Source organism: Netta rufina (assembly GCF_964035555.1).
Source record: "Netta rufina genome assembly, chromosome: 26".
Classification (NCBI taxonomy): domain Eukaryota; kingdom Metazoa; phylum Chordata; class Aves; order Anseriformes; family Anatidae; genus Netta; species Netta rufina.
Window position 1 is genome coordinate 2,523,517 of NC_140150.1, and position 21,744 is coordinate 2,545,260.

Sequence of the window (21,744 nt, forward strand, 5' to 3'; positions counted from 1 at the left end):
CATCTGAACAGAGACGATATCTTTAATGCCGTGTTTCTGCCGCCCCCCTGCTGCTCACCTCATGCTGCAGATTGTCTGCAGAGATCTTGCACAGTGGCTGTGGGACCCATCCTATGAGAACCAGTGAGAAGTGGTTGATGCTGCAGCTCTTTCTCTGCACTTGGGGACAGTCTCCAAAGCCAAACACCAAAATTTGGGTTGGTTTTTCCCTTCCTTCTCCTTCCCACCACAGAACACTTGCAGGGAGGGGGCTGGCAAAATAATAATAACAATAAAACAACAATAATTTAAATGTTTTAGTAGTAAAATATTGGCAGAAATAAGGAGAGTTGGAAGAAAGGCCAGATACAAATCTTTCCCCTGGGACACCTTTCCCTTGAGCAGCAATCCAGGCCCTGGCACTGAGGAAAAGAGATGATTTTAAGTGTTACCCCTCGCTCAGCCCATTTTGGTTTTAATAAATTCATATCAAAGCTGTGCCAGGATAGTTTTTCCTCTGCCTACCAAGTCACTCTGCCTTGGACATCCCACAGGGCCATGCAGGAACAGGAGTTTGCTGGGAATAATTTTCAAGTGGCAGCACTTGAACAAACAGGGGCCAGGGATGCTCAGAGTCGGTAACATCCTGTACGGACATTGCCTGTACCATGGTCCTTTCCTTCTCCCTGGGGAGATGCAGGGAAAGGCCAAATAGAGTGATAGGCAGGCAGCTTTGCTGTGCCAGGAAGGAGGCAAGGCAGCTGGCTGGCTGCTCGGCTGGCCAAAAACTCCCCAGGCTCTGAAAGCACATCTGCAGCTTTTGTGCGCTCACCCATCCACAGCAGCAGGATGGGAGCTCTGGCACAGGAAAGCACGGCTGTGCACAGCAGAAGTTGGCAGGGATGCATTTCACGGTTGACTTGGAGCTGGGGAGGAGCATGGCCTTGAGGAAAAACCCACCCCCAGCTGTAGAAGCAGCTCCTACGGTCTGCAGCTTGTGCTGGAGGGAGCTGGGCTGGGGCTGGGTGAGTGGGTGAGCCACAGCACAATGCTTGCAGAGCACAAAGATGCTCAGAGCCAGTGTCAGGTGTGTGCAGAGTGCAGATCTCCTCACCCGGGGGTCCTGTTCTCGTAGCTGTGCTCAATATAAGTCATAGAATCATAAGAAATAATTATAGAACCATCAAATCATAGGATCATAGGATGGTTGGGTTGGAAGGGACCTTAAAGATTATCTAGTCCACTCCCCTGCCAGAAGCAGGGGCATGTTTTACTAGGTCAGGCTGCCCAAAGCCCCATCCAACCTGGCTTTGAACACTTCTAAGGATGGGAAGCCGTCATCCCTCCCACTCTGGCAATACTTGCTTCCCAAGAGAGGGCTCAAGGGCACTCTCTTTTGATTTTTTTTTTTTTCCCTAACATTTCCATGCTGATTTCTTCCCTGCAGAGAGCTGTCGCACAACAAAATCGAAGAGCTGCCCAGTTTCCACCGGTGTCAGCGGCTGGAGGAGCTGTGAGTAGAGACCTTGCTTGCACCGTGCTCTGGGGCAAAGGGGTCACCCCTGGAGGGAGAGGCAGCCCCCAAACACAAAATCCAGCCATCATCCAGCACTGGGAGGGCTGAGCACTGTAACTTGCTGTTGGGACTGCAAACGGGACAGAGCTCCACGCATTGCCCTTGTGCAAATATAGAATAAAAATACATTCCCTGTGCATAGGAGCTTAATTCACGTGAGGTTTTTCAGAGGTCTCAGACACAGCAAGCAGAAGTAGGATGTGACAGCACTGACATTTTGCTTTGCTAATTCAAGTTCCAGACATGAGCTAATCAAGAATGGGATTTATCCCATTCCATGCCATACCATAAACAGCTGCTTCAAGGAGTGGGCCCATACCATAGGTGCAAAGTGGCTCTCACCCACACTGCTTAGGGCTTGCCACTTCGTGGAGGAGAGTGATGCTTTGTTTATGAATAGCACTTGATCTGGGTCTCCTCTGGGCCCTGGGACGCACCCCCGTTGCTCCAAGACACAGTTATTCATGCTCAGTTTAAAGTGTCCAGAGACCTGAACCTAGAAACCCTGCAAACCCAACTAACAGAAGTTCTTGCCCTTTTTGAGGAAGTATATATATATATACCAGGAATATATATATATATTTTGAGGAAATATATATATATATATCAAAATAACAGACTCCATGCTTTTACAGAATTCTGCAATCTGAAAGAATTGATGTGTGGGAGCAGCATCCCCACAAAAATACCACGAGAGGCTGTCCCTGCTCCCTGCAACACTGCAGCCTGCACACCCAGAGCAGTTCATCCAGCCTTTGCAAAGCCAGGCATTTGGGCGCTGTGAAATCACAGGAAAACTGGAGTCACACAGCCTTTGCTGCCTCTTTGGGAGCTCTGAGGACAGAGCTAGATCTGGAAGTATTTTTATTTATAAAAATAGAACATGTTTTAAAAAATAAAAGAAGTATCCAAATAGTGACAAACTTCCAGAATTCCAAACCTGTAATTTTACGCATGGTACCTAAATTTCTTCTTACAGTATCTCATAATATGCCAAATTCAGTCTTAACATCAATATAAAAGCATAAAAAATCCCTCTTTCAGTCTACTGAAGTCAGACAGAGTGTGTTTTAAATCACATTTTCTTACAGAATAAGAATTCGAACCCTTAAGCCCATTGTTATCATCTGTAAGACCCACTCCCACCTGATACCAGCATTCCTGCTGGGAAATAAGCTGAAAATAAGTCTGGTGGTGCAGCCTGGTATGCAAACACCCTGTGTGTGCCAGTCGCTCTGCTGTAGCTGCCAACGTGCAGGTTTTTACCTGCAACACGCAGGTGGTCCCTTGCAGCTAAATATCCTTGAATTATTTTTCACTGACTTGCCCCAATACTCCTGCTTCCCTCTCCCACTCAGTGCCCCTCTACCTGAGACCCCCAAATTTGTGCAGAGCTCCCTAAGCCCTCTCATTTGAAACCCTAACTAGAAGGATGAGCAATGCCTTTTTGGCTACATGGGACACTGAGAAACCACCAGTAGATTAGATGCAAGAGCCTCAAGCTGCTGCCTCTGAAACGTGAAAACGTGACCAAGCACCAGCTGAATCATTACAGCCGTTGCTTATAGGTCCTTGTGAGCAAGTCTGAGATGATTCAAGACCTTTTCTGAGTCTGAAAGGCAGGCTAGCTACCCAACAAATGCCCTGGGTAGAGTAAGAAGCAGTGGCTGTTGCCCCTTGCAGAAGGTCACGTTTCTGCAGGTCAGGGAAATCACAATTTTGAGGAACTTAGAAAAAAAAATGTTCACCGTCCTGAAGGTGACACAGGGTTGTGTTTGCTGACTTGTTGGCTCCAAGCCATCCTCTTTGGCTCTGGAGGAGGCAGGCACAGGGTGGAGCAGAGCAGGGAACCAGTGCAGCTTTGGAGATAAAGGGAAACCGTTAACCAGTGCACATCAAATGCCGCTATGGCCTCAGAAGAAGAGGTTGTCTGGGCCCTGGAGCTGCCCATGGGAGAGAATGGCGTTGAGCTGCTTTGTTCCTGCTCTTTGCCCCTTGAAATAAGAGCAGATTTTCCAGACACAAATGACTTCTACTGTGATAGTTTGCTTCTGCTGCAGAGGGACAAAGATCCCCATGAAGTATGAATGCTGCCTTCAGCTATTTTCTCAGACCAGTTTCTGTTTTTTCAGTGGCCTCCAGCACAACAGGATCCACGAAATCAGAGCAGACACCTTTGTGCAGCTGATGGCCCTGCGCTCCATGTAAGTACCACCAGCTGTGGCTGGCAGTGGGGATGACCGGGCTTTTTGCTTGGGGAAGGGGAACTGTGAGCACTGAGCCAGGATGATGTGGAGTTTCCCAGCCCCACTCTGTCTCTGTTCTGAGGCTTCACGTTCTGCCTGAAGCCGTCCAGTCCCTCCTCTACTTCCAGCCCCTTCCAGAACAGAGGAGCTGTGCTTAGGGCTCAAGCCATCTCCCTGGCTTCACTTCTGCATGCAGACACCCCTGTGAATGAACTCCTTGCACGTCAGGCTTACTGCCCACACATACAGAAACTCCACACCACATGCGCTACCACACGCTGCAACTCAAGTATTACATACTCCTAAATGCCCTTAGAGACATTGATTCATGGCAGGGATTTACCCCGGTGTGCGTAAGCTCTAGCAGCCTTTTCCCTACACAGACTAGTCCTGGGCCATACAGAAACACTCCTGGGCCTCACATCAATGCAGAGTATCTCATTTGAGTAGGGATTATCTCCACAAAACTCAAAGAAGTTTTATGGAGACATAAAGAAGACTCAAAGAAGTACATGTTAGATGTATTAAGTGCACACAAGCATGCAGATACCATACGCACATAGTGACCTTGCAATAGACAGCTCACTTCTTAAGTGCTTGGCACCTTTCAGAAACTAGTAAAGCTTTGTAGGGTGTGATTCTCTCTGAGATGTATGGAAAGAGCCCTTCAAGTGCAGATGGTCTTTATTTACTGTTCTGCTAGGCAATGAACTGAATCGCATAGAAGCTTTTTCCCACAGTGCAGCAATTTGAGTGTCATTTAATAGGCCATCGTTCCCAGAGATCCGTGTGTGTCATGGGACCACAACTGCACAGGAACATTCACGTACTACATGTAACACCACGGGCAGCACACAAATGCAAGCATGCTGCTGTCACAGGACAGTCACACAACACACAACTGAGCATGTGAGTTCTAGCATTTGTCTCTGGGTGCCTGTAGGAAAGGTTCATCTTACCCAGCTTCAGCCTTCTGCGGTGTGACACACACACCTGGGCTGGCACCCTGGCTCCCTTCTGCATGGGAGAGATGTAGAAAGATGTGGCAGGTTGCTCAGGTAGTCAGCCTTAGAGGGAGAAGAAATGGTTCCTGACATCCTGATTCCTGTCTGCTTATGACAGAGGGAGGTGAAACCTCTAGGTTAGATGGAAACAGAGGGTATGAGGTTATTGAGGTGCTTCAGTGAATCCTCTCCATACCCGTCCAACTGCACATGACAGGCAACATGATCAGATGGCCTTGGTTCACCTGATACAGACCCGTTAACATTCCCTTGGTTCACACAGCTCCTGAACTTATTTGTCCTTGTCTGGGTGCTCAGCAGCGTGACCACTTCAGAGATGCTCTGGCACTAAGGGCAGACCAAGAAACCTGCTTACTCTGTTAGAAACTACCCAGATACAGACTCAAACATTTGCCTCCAGGGAGCTGCAATGAGACAGAACTCGCTGCCAGCCAAGGGACTACAGATTCCACACTCGTTTGCGTCAAAGCCCTTGCCCAGGCCAGTGTCAGCAGCTTCACTCTCCTGCTCTGCACCCCTCTTACCGGCCTGTCCTTGCCTTGCAGAGACCTGAGCTGGAATTACATCCAGTTTATTCACCCTGAAGCCTTTGTGACGCTGCACTCGCTCACCAAGCTGTAAGTTGCGGTGATATTTCTTTGCCAGTCATACCTGACCTGCTGTGGGGGCTTCCCCAGGGAAAGAGGTGCATGGGGCAGATATGTGCACAGGGAAGTAAACATCACACAGAGCTCTCAGCATGGGTCTTAACCCCTGCCCCTCATTTCCCCCAGGGATCACAGTATCCCCATTAACTCCAGAGGACCCTGGGCTCATGCAGCACCCAGCCCCATTTCAGCCACATATTTTGGGAAGAAAGCAGGAGAGACAGCGTGCCTCTCTGAGCCGCTGATGGCTCAGATACCACCAGCACAACCTGACCGCACTCTACCTCTCTGCTTTTCCTTCACAGGGACCTGACTGACAACCAGCTGGTCACGCTGCCCCTGGATGGTTTGGGTGGACTGACCCATCTGAAGCTCCAAGGCAACCCGGCGCTGTCTGAGCCCTTCACCAAGGAGAGCTTCCCCAAAATGAGGTACTGGTTGTGCCCTGGGCCTTGTTCACTCTTTCCCTTCTGGCTCTTGATGCAGTCTGTATTTGTTTATATCAATCAGCCTCCTGCTTTCCTTGTTTATCTCATGCTTTCCTCCATCCTTTCAGGCCAATAGGTTGAGGAAGCTTCATCTGCTGCTAACAAGCCTCATCTTTCAAAGTCTTCCATGGGAAAGCGATGATGCGCTTCTGGGCCTGCCACCCCCATCCCCAAACGCACACACACGAGCGGAAAGCGTGGAGCAGGCCCAGCTCAGGGCTTCTCTCAATGGAAAACATTCCCAGAAGCCAGTCCTAGCTAATGACATCCAGCTTTCCTTCAGTAAACTCTGTTTGTGTGGCCGTGTCTTGTCTGCTATGGATTAATGAGGAGCCCGAAGGGGTCAAACAGAGCAAGACAAGGCTGCAAAAAGCTTGGAGTACAGTGCTGCACCGCAGACTCTGGCTCTCCCTTCCCTATCTTAGCAGTGGGTCTCCAGCACAGTACATAAGGGGCCTACAGTGCAGGTGACTCAAATTTTCCCCAGGTAAAGCCATCTTTTGCATGGGTCTTCCAGGCAGTTCCTTGGGAGCCAAGGATGCATGAGCTGATGCTTCCAGCCATCCAGTACAAGCCGAGGGCTCCCAAGGCTGGAGCTCCTCACCTTTAGGCAAATCCTCAAAGGCGACTGTATCAGTGCTGGTCTTAACAGCTCAGGTCTTGTGAAAAGCATTGATCTGTCACTTGGGTTTGCCTTGGCAGTAGCGGCTGCAGCGTGTTCTCTTGTGACTATTCTGACTCATCATGGTTGGTATCTGCTGCATGACTGCTTTCCAAATGGCAGGGGATCCCAGAAGTTTCTGGAGGGCTTTCCACACCCAGGATGGCAGTCCTCTGAGCAGAGTGGGTCGAATTCAGCACTTCCAGGAGCATTCCTCCTCTGAACCAATTCCACTAACATCTGTGGGGCTGGTTTGGATTTCTACCAGAGACACCAAGACTGAGGGAGTGGTGCATTGAAGCAAGCCAGGCAATAGACCCGTTAACATTCCCTAAATTTTGGGGTACTGCCACTAAGTATTTTTATTCTTAGGACATATGTGTGGAGGAATCATCTGAGAAAGATTCTTAACCATCCCGGGAGGATCTGTATCTCCCTACCACCTTTCAATAATAGGATTTAATTTGGAGCTTATAACAGGAAGCAAGCTTGTATACAGAGTTTCCATAGCGTCCCGGGGCTCAGCCAGAAATGTTTGGGAACTTAAAACAAAAGCATATTTTTAGAATATAGAGTTTCACCATATTTACTGATCTTGTCAGAAAACCTTAATTGTCTAGAAAACCTGAGGTTCCTTTGACTTCATCGGCAGTCTTTCTGGCTTTCAGCAGAGAAGCAGGAGTTTTCTATCTTTGAAGAAGACGCAACTTCTCACTGACAGCCTGGTATTTCATCCAGATGATGTTCAGCTGCTGTTTAATTAACCTTGTAATACATACTGTAATTGACAACAAAGAATTCTACTTTCAGGGCAACCAGACAGTAAAATAACCTGCTACATTTAAGATACCTGAGATTCCCCTACCCTGACTGGCAGGGGTGAGCCTTGGTCATGGAACTAGAGCCTGGAGGTGCATCTCTGACCTTCGGCAACAAGCAAAGAGGGTCCTTGCACTTGCTTAAGCTCTTAGGAAGCTCCTTGTCCTGAACAAAAGAAAGGATGTTCAGCAAAATGATGGTCTTGGGGTAAAAACTGAAAACTCCACATGCAGAGGTTGTGCTTACGGCATATAGCTAGCAGGCATGGGAGAGCAAGGCTATGTCAGTCTATGGAGAACCACACAAAGGTTTTGAGGAATTATCCAGGAACTTTAGTGGTTTTCAAACCTGGTGTTTGATGACAAACAGACAGCATCTTAAGCAACAAAAGTGAGGCAACCTGGAAGTACTGTGGCGTGATTAGGGTCCACACTCCGTCCTGTCTGGAGTCCCTTTCAACATAGAAAAGTCCTGCTCCAGGGTAGCCATCAGCCATCAAGTTGGCCTTTGGCACATGAAAATTAAGCACAAAATGCAAAGCAATAGAGTCAGATCACCTAAAAGTTCTGCTTTCCCCCTTCGCAGAGTCCTAGAGGTACCTTACGCCTACCAGTGCTGTGCCTATGGAAGCTGCAGTGGCTTCTTCAAGGTGTCCAACCAATGGGAGGCAGAAGACATGAGCCCTGAGGAGGAAGATCCCCACAAGAGGACCATGGAATTCTTTCCAGGTCATGCTGATAACCACTGTAAGTAGGAATACAGTGAGCACAGTATCGGGCTAAACTATGCGTGGCAGAAGTGGCTCCACAGTTGAAGCTGAACAGCAGTTTCTGTTCCAGGGTCAATTTATTCTGTGCTCCAAAATGTACTTCTGCATAAACCCCCATGAAATCTGTTGCACATGGCTATCCGAGGAGCGTGCAAAGCACATCTCCTGCACCCACAGACCCACAGCACATCGGCAGCTCCAAGATGAAATCTGGTCTGATCCCTTTACAAGGGAATCTCAGAATAACACAAAGAAAATCATGAGCTCCTTTGGCCCCTCTGTAACTGCTGGAGAGTGGAAATATCATTTCAGGACACAGCTTGGATGCTGTATTTGTTTATATGCTTGTGTAAATATAGAGGCCACATGCACTTCCAAGGTCTGAAACGCCCTGTAGGCAAAACCACATCATGCTTGGTGCCTGCAGGAGATGGGGAGAGGACCAAGTCCCTGAGGAGTGGTGCAGCTGCACTTTGCCCACATGCTCCTGGGAACACCTCACACCCAGCCACAGCCAGGGGATCTGTGCCTCCTGACCCAGCCAGCGAGTGAGTCACAAGCCCTGCGTCCCTCGCTCCTGCCATCTGCCCTGTCCTGATCCTTCATGGTCTAAGAATAAGCCTTAGCAATGTAAAAAGTCCAAACAGAGGCTAGCAAGTGTGATTCCTACTTGCATGATATGGCTTCAGGAAGCGTGGTAGACTGGTGGTTGTGCTGGGCAGACAGTACAGAGGAGGCATATGTTAAGGTCATTGCTGCAGGAATTTCTTCGCCGCCGGGTTAGTTTTTCCATCATCAATGCAGCCCATACTTTAATGATCCTTGTGCATATAGTTGGGGTGTTTGCCCAACAAATTATAGTGTCTTCAATGAAACTGTGAAGAGACCTGGTTTGCAGCCAGGGACCATAGTGCTGCTTACAGACCTGGTCCTTCTGGTCACCAAACACTGAAGCTATTTGCTGTCTTAAAGCATACGCTGCCCTGGCCCTGACAAGCGACCAACGCCCTCCACAGGCCTCCAAACCAGTCTCAATCCCATGGACTATATGTGTGCTCAGGAGATATTAGGACCAGAGGGGAATGCTGAGTGCTTCTAAAATGTGCCAGATGAGACTCTTAACAGCTCGTAAAAGCCCACATTTTCAGATGTTAAAGCACTGGGTTTGTCTGAAATATCAAACCACAGCCGTACAAACATGGAATGCAGAAGAACGTCCTTTCTCACTATGCACAGCTTTCACGGATCATTCTCCCTACCATTCAGCAACACATGGGCTATTCTTGGCGATTAGGGTTTTGTGATGTTGCTGTCTTACTTAATTAATTGTTGCTTTATTTATGTTCCCAATGCTTCCTTTCAGATGGCCACCAGTGGTATTTAACTCTGTTATATGAGTTGTGTAACAGTTCCTCCTTAAGGAGGAAAAAAGCTCCCAAACATTCCTTCCCTGCAAGAGAGAAAGTGGCCTCATTACAAGAAAATCACTCCATTTTTTTTCCCCTGCAGTGTACACCAGGCTTGTCAGGGCACTTGGGTGCTGTGGGAGAACTTGAGAGGCACGGGGCACGCTTCCAGATAGCCAGACCCTCTTGTCCTCGCGTAGCGTTTCCAGCAAGGGACTGAGGACCCATTTACAAAAAAGTCCGCAGAACCTCACAGCTGGATGGCGAGAGGTGACTGGTCCCAGACCAGCTGTGTGGGGATGAGAAACGGGTGCTGCCCCCAGCATATCCCAGCCATCAGCCAAGACCTGCGCCCAAGCAAGCATCTGAATTCCAACCGCAGGGTGCCAGAGGCTTCATGGACCCCAGGGCTGGCAGCTCTCTCCCACCCTCCCAGGGTCCTGGAGATACGGGAACACCACCTGCCACTTGGGGGACACCACCCAAGGTTGTCCGTTCATGTCCAGCTGACAGCCACCTGAGGGCCAAAGGAGTGTGCTTAGCGTGTCATCGCATCACTCGGTCACTCTGTCACGACAGAAGTTTCCAAAACTTTTGCTGCTTGGATTATGCCTTTCTGGATTATGCTTGGTGGCCTTTAGCAGACGCCCCTGGCCCGAGCCCGTCCCCTGTGGCTGGGCAGCAGCCCCGATGGCTCGGGGGTTCATCACACAGCACGGCCACACTGTGCTCTCCGGCTGATCCCTCCTGCCACCCTCCCAAAACTGGCTGCAGAGGGAGGACAGGGAAAGTGCAAATGCTCCCATTGCTGTGGGGCACTTCCCTCACTGTCCCAGCACCCCCTTGGGGACGACTGGTTTGAGGATAGAAAGGGATATATTTACTTAAAAGCATATGTTTGCAATAAGGGAACAAAGCTACAGAAAGCGAGAAGAGAACACACTTGGATGGTTATCCTTGACAATAAGACACTGCTTTAGTGTCTAGCATCTCCATTAGCTTGTAAAGCCATTTAACTTCTGCAACTGTTCAGCAAGCCCTGGAGGGCCCTTAGAGCTACTCATTTCCTATTTCTGTCATTCAAGAAGGTTACTCAAGTACCCCAAAAGTACCTGTCCAGGCCCCTTGCAGCCACCCATGCCCTATCTCCGAGGGAGAGAGCAATTATCTGCAAAACCCAAGTGGTGCTGCCCTTGCTAAGGCAGACAATACAAAATGAGAAGAAGCATCCAGACCAATGTTTTCTTTTCTACCCTTTTTCCAGCAATTCTCCTCCTTTTCCTCCCACTTCACTGTTCCTACGGCCTGCTGGGAACCATTAAAACTGAAAGGACAATACTAGCAAAGTTGTTTTTTCCACAAAGCCTCAGAAAGTGGAGGTGCTGTGGCAAAATTGTAATAAATAAGGGCTACTTCAAAAACAATACAGTCTGCCTTGATAGAACAAAAAAAGTCATTTTCAACTATCAACAGTTTGCAGGCTGGGGGAAATACTGATTTCCAGCAGAGAGAGGTACATTTTCTGCTTTGAATCCTGCTGTGCTGGCCGAGGATTACTCTGCAATTCACAGCTAGCTCAGTAGTCCAGGCAAAACAAAAGATCACTGCCTTCACCTCATGCAAATGTTTAATCTACACTTAAAATCATCCCTTGTGCATTCTGGTCTTTTGAAGAGAAAAGGGATGGGGGCAGATTTTGTTTGAACATTACCATGGGCTGGGTGGCGGGGGGGCACAGAAAGTGCAAGTCTCCACATTGATTTGAGTATTGGGGCTGCACATCACAGCCTCTGCGCTGTGGATGGAAAAGACACTGGAGATTTATAAGACTATAAAATACAAGGAGGAAATATTTTTCCATCCCACTGTGAGGGTTTTCTTGCCAGACTCCAGGACAACAGTAATATTTCAACTTATACAGACAGATTTTAAAAATGGCATTTTTTTTTTCCAAAGCTCACTTGAAGTTGAGAAAGCCACAATGCTTGTCAGGAGGCACTAAAGATAGTACATTATTTGTCATCATTCTTTAATCAAATAATCCCAGTCATGTTTTCAAGCACAGGCAGGGAGCAGATCTCATGAGAGGCACCACTTCAAAGCAAAGTAGGCATCCAACCCACTTCGGTTAGCCACATCTTCAACGCTGTGAAAACTCACCTTCCTGGTGAGCTGTCACAGGCTGGCTGGGTACAGCATCCATCACAGCACCCGATGCAGAGTTCATTGTACAGCCACAGATCTGGTCCAAGCTCCCTGGCTATCAGGCGAGCAGAAAACACCAAAAAAAAAGTCTTTCCCCTTCCTCCTGTCCGTAGAAAACCTTCCGGCATTCCCCGCTGGGAGCAAAAGGCTGTGCTGGTGCCATGGGTGGGGATGGTGCAGCAGGACAGCAGCTGTCCTCACTGTGCCCTTCCCAGTGCTGTGAAACTGCAGTGGTTTCAGAGAGGGAACAGGAAACAAAGCAGAAAAGCATGTCTTGGAGTAGACTAGGAGGATGCTATTCTCCTTGGTGGTGACCTACACCATGATTTTGGCCCACAGGCACATGGAAAACATATCTGAGATCTTGCCCAATTCTCTTCCAGCAGCTTCTCCTTCAGCCAGGGAACCTCCATCTGACCCTCGGAGCACCCAAGCCCTGCTCAGGGTGCAGCTCCAGAGGGATGTGGGTGCTGGCTGGGCTCTGAGCACAGTGCCGTCTGGTTTCATAAATCCCATGGATCCAAAGGCTGCACGCATGGAGCATCAGTCTGCCTTTAAGCAAACCCAGGACTGGGAACCTCCAGGGTTGCAAGCACGACACTACAGTCTCAAGAAATCACAGGCTATGAAATAAAGCAATGATGCTCTGTCTTTTTTTCTGCTGAGCCATTTGGTGGTAGCGGCAGTTGCTAACAATTCTGTGCTGCAAGTAGAGGCTGAGAGTTGTCTTTGAACAGAGCTCCAAAGTCCTGGTTGATGAACTAACATCGGACAAGGCCTTCCTAGAGAGCTTCCATTTATGAGATGCATTTGAAGGCTTTGTTTTCTGTAACCACATAGGCTAGAGCATTTCTTTAGTTTTTATACAGCATGCTGGGAGGAGGGATCTGCAAGTCACACAACTCTGGGATCTGGGGTTCTTATGCTTCAAATGTTGGGAGTAGCCTAAAAACAGAGGGGTTGGCCACACTGCAACCCACCAACATTTACAAAACATCTCCATGCCTTCTTCTTCCCCAGCAGTGACTGCGGGGGACAAACTGGGCACCAGCAGATACTTTGAACAAATGGGCTGGGAAGTGGCTGGGAAGGTCTATGTTGAGGACAGGCAGTGAGAAAAGCATCTGGCCCAGCTAGCCCTGATGGCCCTGCTCGTTCTTCTTCAAGCAGTGTTTCTCTCTTCTTTTCTCCCAGATGACCTAGATGCGGATGACCTCCAGCTGGACCTTGAGGAGTCAAAGCTGCACCCCACTATTCAGTGCACACCCAGCCCCGGTGAGCAGCCAGGGAAACCTTTTTCTTTGAACGCAGCTGGACTCCTTCAAGCAGCTCTAAATCCCCAGTCTCCCGTGACCCTTCCTGAAGTGTTTCACAGCCATGAAGACCACAAGCCTGAAATGCTGGGCTCTGGCCAGTCTGGGGACCAGTGAGGAGGACAACTTCCTTCTCCCACTTGGATGTAACTGCCCTCCTACAAGGAGGAAACAAGGGCATTGTATCCCTGACCAGGGGGGTTACTGTTGGATACTCCTTTCCAGCCTTTGGCATTCATTAGGCATTGGGCTGGTGGGGCCAGGAGAGGGCTGGGACTTGGCCACTGTGCTGAGCAGCACCACTAGAGCAGCGTGGCAACTTCTCGGTTTAACTTTGGGTTTTGTTTTCTTTCAGGTCCCTTCAAGCCTTGTGATCACCTCTTCGAGAGTTGGATCATCCGCCTGGGAGTCTGGGTCATCGTTCTGGTCTCGGTGCTGTGTAACGGGCTGGTCATCCTGGCTGTCTTTGCCTCTCCCAGCTACCTCTCTCCAGTTAAGTTCGTCATCGGCTCCATAGCTGGAGCCAACATGCTGACTGGCATTTACTGCAGTATGCTAGCCCTCGTTGACGCCCTGACCTACGGCCAGTTCGCAAAGTTCGGCGCCAGGTGGGAGACTGGCACGGGCTGCAGGGTGACGGGGTTCCTGTCGGTGTTTGCCTCCGAGGCTGCCATCTTTCTGCTGACGTTGGCTGCAGTGCAGTGCAGCATTTCAGTCTCCTGTGTGCGGGGCTACAGGAAGGCACCCTCCCTAGGCAAGGTCAAGGCCGCAGCCCTTTGCTGCCTGCTGCTGTCCTCCGTGGCTGCAGTTCTGCCTCTTTTCTCTATTGGGGAATACGGAGCATCCCCTCTGTGCCTCCCCTATCCCATCCCAGATGGGAAACCCGCCACCCTGGGCTTCACTGTGGCCTTAGTGATGACAAACATGCTCTGTTTCCTGACTATTACGGGCACCTACATCCGACTCTACTGCAACCTGTTGAAGGGGGAGTTCAGCGCTGTCTGGGACTGTGCCATGGTCAAACATGTGGCCTGGCTGATCTTCACCAACTGCCTCCTCTACTGCCCAGTGGCCTTCCTCACCTTCTCTTCCACGCTCAACCTCTTCCTCATCACCCCAGAGGTCATCAAATCCGTCCTCCTTGTGGTCCTGCCCCTGCCTGCCTGCCTGAACCCCTTGCTCTACCTGCTCTTCAACCCCCACTTCAGAGATGATCTCCGCCTGCTGAGGCAGAAAAGCCAAGACAAGGGGAGCTACCCCCAGTCCTGCGGGGTCGACGACATGGAGAAAAGTTCCTATGACTCCACCCAGGCTCTGGTGAGCTTCTCTGACATCGACCACATATTCGAGACACCCGATCCCCTGGGAGTGCACCCCATCCTCGACAGCTACAGCTTCCCCTCCATGACGCTTGTCCCCTGCCAGCAAAGGGTGGGCACCAGGGGGAAGGAGAGGGGCTATTCCGAGCACTGCCCCTGCCTCAATGACAGTGAGGTGCTGATTGCTTCAGAGAGCCGAGATCCAGCCGGCAGCAGCCTCCGGATAGCCTTCTTCCCCTCCCCACCCACGCCGCCCTACACGTCTCACTTATAAACCTCGGAGTAGCCATGCCCAACAGCCCCACACCACACACTGAGGGCCAGCCCCAGGGCTGGGTGGCCAGCAAGGTGACAGCAGGCTGCTCCGTGTCAAGCCCCAGTACAACCCATCTACCCTCACCCCCCCAACATATACGCCTGGGCAACAGGCACCGCACCGCCAGCTGCCACTCGCCTGGAAGGGCTCCGACTGAGCTCCAGACACTCAGGGCTGGCCAAGGGAGGAGGCAAACCCCCTGTGCACGTGTTTCCCCTGCTAGGGACTGTGTGGGAGAGAGCCCCACCAGCTCAGGAAATGGCTCAGGGAGAGCCTCCTCCTCGTCACCCTGACGCACCACGAGCCAGGAGGAGCCTGCAGCAAAACTGAGCGTGTCTTCTCGAGGCAAAGACATCTCAGCAAACAAAAGCCATTGCTCTGTGGCAGAAGTAATGTGGAAGTGGCTGTCTGTAATGATACGGCCACCCACAGGGCCCCCAGGCCTTGTCCTCCAGGGTCTTCTGCAGGCCCCGCAGGCCCCTGGCAGTGGGTTTGTGTCTCCCTCACACCATCAGCTGGAAAAGCAGAGGAAATGGGTTACAAGCGGTGCACTCTGTGTGCCTGAGGTTTGGATGGCTTCCATGTTGGGAGGTTCTGCCTCACCCACTGAGAGTCTCACCATTAGGCAGGACCCAAGCTTTGAGTCACTACCAGGAGCTGGGGATGCTCAGCCCTTCTGTCAGCCTGGCCCTCCGTGTCTAACAACGGGTCTCAGAACCCCAAAGCAGCCAAATCCAAATTCCTCCCCAGAAAAACCTACGTGTTTTGCCTGAGGTCACCTGGCCAGGGTGCCCAGGGGACACAGGGCTCCCTCCATCTTCATCGCACCCTCCACCTTCGCACGCCTGGCTCCTGGTGAGGTGCAGCAGGGATGGGGCCCGGCTCATTCACTGCCCCCAAACCTCACTCCTGCAAGGGGCTGACGGTTGTGGGGTACATGTGCCCCCCCCACCGAACAGCCAGTCCCCTATTCTGAGGAGGGAACAGAAATCAGCCTTGTGGGACGATGGTGTCAGGAGGACACAGGCCACTGCGAACAGTCTTGAATTTGCTCCCTGAAGCTCAGGGATCTCCCAAATCCATCCTCTCCATCACAGTCCCTCCCACTGCTGCCCAGCACAGCAGAGAGCCCCACGGCCAGAGCTCAGGCCTTGGGCAAAGCTTTGGTTCTGCTGACATTACTGCAGCTGTATAAGTCATTCATTCCTGTGAGATAATAAATGAGCCCCGTTGCTGACCAGTGGCTGGTTTCTGTCCTCTTGCATGTGAAAAGCACCTTGTTGGTTCATTCAGCGGCTGTCTGCCTGCCTCTCCCGGACAAACTAGGGCTGACGGGGCTTGGATGTTGTCTGAATTGCTTGAGTGAAGGCTATGGAATTGCATTGTGTTCACGGGTGTTGGCACCATCCTCACCATCCCTCTTCTTGAGAGGGATGAGCCAAACCGCCTGCCGCTACGCAGCAGGATCACAACACCAGTGTCCCTCTCTAGACCCTGTGGCCCCCTGGCTGCACCCCCTGATTTGCATCTTGGCTGCATCTAGTGTCTGAGCTCACGAGCAGGATGGAGTCTGCTGCATGACAGTTTAGGGACATCATAGAAAAGGGTCTTCTATGCAAAGGCACACTCCCCAGCCAGAGCTTCTCTCTGCTTCCCATCTCTGCCCATGAGCCCTGTAGTCTTATATTGAGAAGAACGACTCAAGAGATCAGCAATAAATCAGAGGAATGAGGTCCAAAGCTTAGAGAAGAGAATGGGAACCCCAAATTTAGGTACAAAATCCAAAGCTCTGCAATGGAGTCTGGGTGGGAGCTATGAAAAGTAAGCCCTGTTGTAGTACTCGAATCCTGATCCAGACTTCTGACATCCTACGGATGATCAAAATCAATTCTCATGCTCATCACATTAAAAATACTAGAATACTGGAAGGCAGCTGCGTTTGATGGAGAGTCATGTCAGGGGACATGCAAGCAGTACCTGCCCTCTGTGACTGGTGCCAGCAGGGAAATGGCACATGCCCTGCGAAAAGCTGTGTTGTACAAGGACAAGGTACTTTTAGGGGAAGGGGATGTATGCAACTAAGAGAAGGATAAAGCAGTTTAGGTCTGGGCTCCCTCCCTGTAGCAAGATAGTTCCTGGGTGGCAGAGGTCTGGCTGCCAAGCAGCCCCAGGGAGCAGCCAGGGTGTCACAGCGTTCTTTGGGCAAGTGGAGCTGGGCTGCGAGGCCCAGCACAGTCAGCGTGATAGCCTGGGTGGGCGATCCCTGCTCGGCCGGTGGTCCTGGGCCCCTCTGGCACACCAAAGGGTGCCAGGAGCTTTGCATATGTTGCCTGCAACATCCTGAGCGAGCAAAAGGGCAAAGAGGTGTCAGGTCACGTTGAAAGGGAGGAGAACATGGCCACGCCGCCATGTGGGTGACATTTTGGCTGATGCAGCGTGTTCCAGGCAGAGGCCCTCTGACTAGCTGGAGGACATGTGGAGCTTCTCTGGAAGCCATTGTCAGGGCTGGGCACCTTTGAGGTTTCCCCTGCACGTCAGCAAGGCAGTGTCAGGACACCCTGAAGGGGAGAGACAACATATTTGAGTGAGGATTTTGGCCCTGAGGGACCCGGAAGCATTGTCTAACAGGACAATGTAGGGACAGTTGTAGGCACTCTCGGATGTCAATTTTTCACTTGTCCAGCCCTCATGGCTGTAGACGTGCAACTTCTCTGAAAGAAAACCAGTGAAGCAAGCACCCTACGGTATTATTTTTTCAATCTCATTGTTTTTTCAACCAGCATTGTGATTTCTGGAAGCCTGAGCCATGATTCAGAACTCACAGGATGGCAGCACTGCTGTGGCCACAGAAATGCAAACGATGAGAAGCAAGCTCATCAAGAGCATCATCGAGCTCATCAAGCAAGCTCAACAAGAATGTCCTGTGCTTCAGACAGTGTCCATCACCTCTTGTTCTGTCCCTGGACACCACTGGGAAGAGTCTGGCTCCCTCTTCTGTATTCCCTCCCATCAGATGTTTATACACACTGACAAGATCTCCCCTGAGCCTTCTTTTCGCCAGGCTAAACAGTGCCAGCTCGCTCAGCCTCAACTCATAGGAAAGATGCTCCAGGCCCTCAGTCAACACTGTGGCCCTTCACTGGACTCTTTCCAGCATGTCCGTGTTTCCTTGGACTGGGGAGCCCAGCTCTGACCCCAGCACTGCAGGTGCTGAGCACCTCACCGGTGCTGAGCAGAGGGGAAGGATCACCGTCCCTCCACCAGCTGGCAAGACTCTCCCTAACACAGCCCACCACATAAGTGGGCTTCTTTGCCACAAAGGCACATTATTTTTGTCACATTGCTCATGGTCAGCTTGCTGTCTGCCCAGATCCCCAGGTCCATCTCAGTCAGCCTCCAGCACATAGTGATGCAAGGCATTATTTCTGCATATACTCCTACAGTCAAGACAAGATTCTGCGTGGGTTGCTCTGCCTTTCTATAATCTGTAATTCCATCGTGTGTGTATTTGATTTCAGACACGCACACACACACACACACACACACACACAAATATCTTGTAACCATGAATATGTGTAAACTATTCACTTATTTCTACACAAAATCACATGAACTTGCCCCAAAGTCCCACAGCTCCCATCCTTAACTGTGCCTTGTGCATTATCCCACGAGAGCAAGGGAATTACTCTCTGCTGCGGGATGTAGAGCTAGGCTTACAGCTGTGGTGCAGAGCAGTGACCCAGCACACGAACCTCCTCAGCACAAAAGGGAGGGGATTAGAGATATCTCTACAGTATCCCACACTGATTGTTAGCTAGAGGACACAGAACTGCATCAGCAAGGCATTCGTGTTCTTTCCAGAGCTGTGGTTCTTACCACTCCAGTCAGCCCCTGGCATGTGTCTTTCTTTGGTCAAAATGTTGGTCTTTTTCTGCCATCCACAGCAGTTCAGGAAGCACAATTCCACTTGTCGTAACTGGAACCACAGCACTGTGAGGCATCAAAATCCAGTGACAGCAATCATCTCCTCTGCAGGTATGCATTGATGTGTATGGGGAGCTAAACTGGCAGAACTTCTGTGCTAGGAATCCATAAGAAACAGGCAGTAGGATGGCTTAATTTAAATTCCAGCATCCTGTCTGGATGCACCTGATAGAATTCCTTCCATAGCCCTCAGCCCCTTTTTTTGAGACACAAGAGAGCCGTAGATACTCTGGCATTCAGTGTCCAGAGTCCAATCTGGTGTTTATGGAGGAGCACACGACAAGATGAGGACCGTGTAAAGCTAGTTACGGCTCAAAGGCGCCCGTTCTACCACAAGAACATGAACAGGAATCGAGTGTATGTCAAGAAATCTTCTTTGAGGCTCTTTTGGGATTTAGGAGCAAGAAATTAAGACATTTGTTCAAATGCTGAAATAATCTTCTTTTGATTTATAACCTAGCTATTGATTCCACAGTGTGGCAATGGCTGGGCGAAGGCTGGGATGCAGCAGTGCTCTTCGTTGTATATTACACAACGACTGGTACCTACTTTGAACTAATGCTAATATCATATAATGTCACAACTCCAAGAAGGGAAACAAATCATGGTCTAGACAGGCCTGTTGGTGTCAAAAACACAGAGAATAATGGGGCATCTTTCCTCATAAAAAAAATCCAACATGCTCTTTCATAAACGTCGCAGTTTCCATCACCCAGGAATAAAAGGGCAGAAACGTCAGGCTGCCAAAGTACTTCCTTTGACAATATTAAGCAACTGCTCATTCACTTATGACTATCATCACAAATGGACTGCAACAATCAAAGGACAATCAGATTTCATTTTTTATTTATTCCTCTCCAAAGTGTTCTGAAATAAACAAAAAACACCACCACCACCAAAAAAAAAAGATTCACCAGGGGACACGGGAGACACGTTCTTCACAAGGAATAAAGTTCTGTGTTTAAAAGCAACATTAGCAGCACATCAAAGGCAAAAAAAAATAAAAACAGAGGGCACCGGCCAACCAGTCAGCATTAGAAGATCTAATTCTTCAAACTGATTAATGATATGGATGGAAAGTGTAAACCAAGTTGACAGCAAAGCCATCTACAAACTAAATAGGAATTTTCCCCTGTTCCTGATGAAAGCATTGATTTTATTTGAGGCGTGATTTAATTATTTAAGGTCTTGTTTCCCTTATCCAGCAGCCTCAGACAACTTCTAGCCTTTAGGACGTGTCCCCCAGCCCTGATTCTCCCCCTGCCCAGCTCAGGGAGCTTCTCCTGCAACACAGCACCACTGCACCCTCCCAGCTCAGGTTTTCTGGTGATGCTGCAGAGGGGCAGGGGGGAAGCAGGGGGAGATGAGCAGTCGGTGTCATCCTAACACAATGCTTGTCAGAGCGAGGACATGGTGAAGCTGGGAAACCAGAAACACTGGATGGCCTGTTGTTTGGAGACAGCCAAATGAATTTTGAAAAAGTTCTTTCTATAACCTTCCCAGCAAGGTGTAGGAGGAACAAAGGGCAGGCACTGTGAATACAGCCGAAAACTAGCTGCTCCCCTCAAAAACACCATCCTACATCGGTGGTACATGGGAAGAAGTGACCCTAAACTGCTGCCACTTCAGGGATAAAATCCAGTGCCTGCTCCACACCACCTAGGAACAGTTGCGGGTTAATTGTGAACCAAAGGGCTAATTTCATGATGGGTGCCCAGAAGTAGCCCTTGCTCCCGCACGGCGCTTCACAGCAGGACTCTTCCTCTCCTTTCCTGCATGCTTTACTGCCCCGTAATAACAGAGCCGGTTAACAAACAGAAAAAACAATTGCACCAAAAATTCTGACGTTGTTTCAGTTCCAAGCCCTCAGGAAAAAAGCCTTTTATGCTCTTAATTTTTTGTTTCTCTCTTACATTTCTTTCCAATTGAATCAATCAATTAAAATAACTGGCTTATTTTCCTCTTCCACCTCACCCAATCCACCTCTTCTGTTCCTCCTTCCACTCTCACATTTAGACCTTTATTTTTCCTCTCTTTATTTTTTTTAAAAAACTTCCAGTTTGGAAAAGTCACATAGACAAAGTGTCACGTATCCTTTTGCCAACACAACTGAAGACATTTGAGGAACACAGCAAAATGAATTTCACCCTGGACACACACACACACTCTTTAGGGGCAAAGAGAAGAAAATGCAACAAGGCAAAGCAGTTTCCAGCCTGGTTCCTATGGGTTGGCTGCCCTTTCTCTGCCTTGTGGTGGCTGGCTGATTGTTCAAACCCTACACTGACCCCCTCTCACTATCTCTGTTCTGCTGCACTTCTTCTCCTCTTCCTGTTTCATCTCAGTCTTGCTTCTGTTAGCTGGTTCCTGCCATGAAAATCCCAACCTTGCTCCCTGCAAAATAAAACAAATTGTGAGACAACAGACTTGAAATTGTGCCACAGATCTGAAGCTGGAAGCCACGTGAGCAAACCTTTGCAAGAGTCCAATACGCTCTTTTGACAAATGCTGGAGAATGAAGAATATAAAATCCCAGGATGTTTGGGTTGGGAGGGACCTTAAGGACCATCCAGTTCACCCCCCTGCCATGGGCACAACACCTACCACCCATCCAGCCTGGCCTTGGGTACTGCCAGGAATGGGATGGGGCACCCTCAGCTCCTCTAGGCAGCCAGGGCCTCACCACCCACACCGTGAACGATTTTCTCCTTATATGCAATCTAAATCTGCCCTCTCTCAGTTTAGAACCATTTCCCTTTGTCCTGTCACTACGGGCCCTGGTAAAAAGTCTCTCCCCATCTTTCTAATAAGCCCACTTTATATACTGAAAGGCTGCAGTAAGGTCTCCCCTGAGCCTCCTCTTTTCTTCCCTCACAGCAGTGCTTAATGACTGCTGTTAGCAAAGCCTTGGGAGTTTATAGAGAAGTAAAATGTAACAAACAAGTGAAAAAGAGGAAAAAAAAATTCATCATATAAAGTTCTTCATCCAAA

General features: G+C 49.7%; 1 protein-coding gene across 1 annotated transcript in view; it reads left to right on the forward strand.

The window, feature by feature from the left end:
* The window catches only part of LGR6 (leucine rich repeat containing G protein-coupled receptor 6), a gene marked incomplete at both ends in the record, with an annotated part of 124,434 nt that extends 109,707 nt beyond the window's left edge, over window positions 1-14,727 (forward strand). Inside the window, 7 exons of the mRNA XM_084301711.1 lie at window positions 1,427-1,492; window positions 3,688-3,759; window positions 5,372-5,443; window positions 5,779-5,904; window positions 8,027-8,187; window positions 13,016-13,096; window positions 13,490-14,727. Coding sequence (XP_084157837.1) covers window positions 1,427-1,492; window positions 3,688-3,759; window positions 5,372-5,443; window positions 5,779-5,904; window positions 8,027-8,187; window positions 13,016-13,096; window positions 13,490-14,727 — 1,816 coding nt within the window. The remainder of the gene's footprint in view (window positions 1-1,426; window positions 1,493-3,687; window positions 3,760-5,371; window positions 5,444-5,778; window positions 5,905-8,026; window positions 8,188-13,015; window positions 13,097-13,489) is intronic.
* Window positions 14,728-21,744: the final 7,017 nt, after the last annotated feature.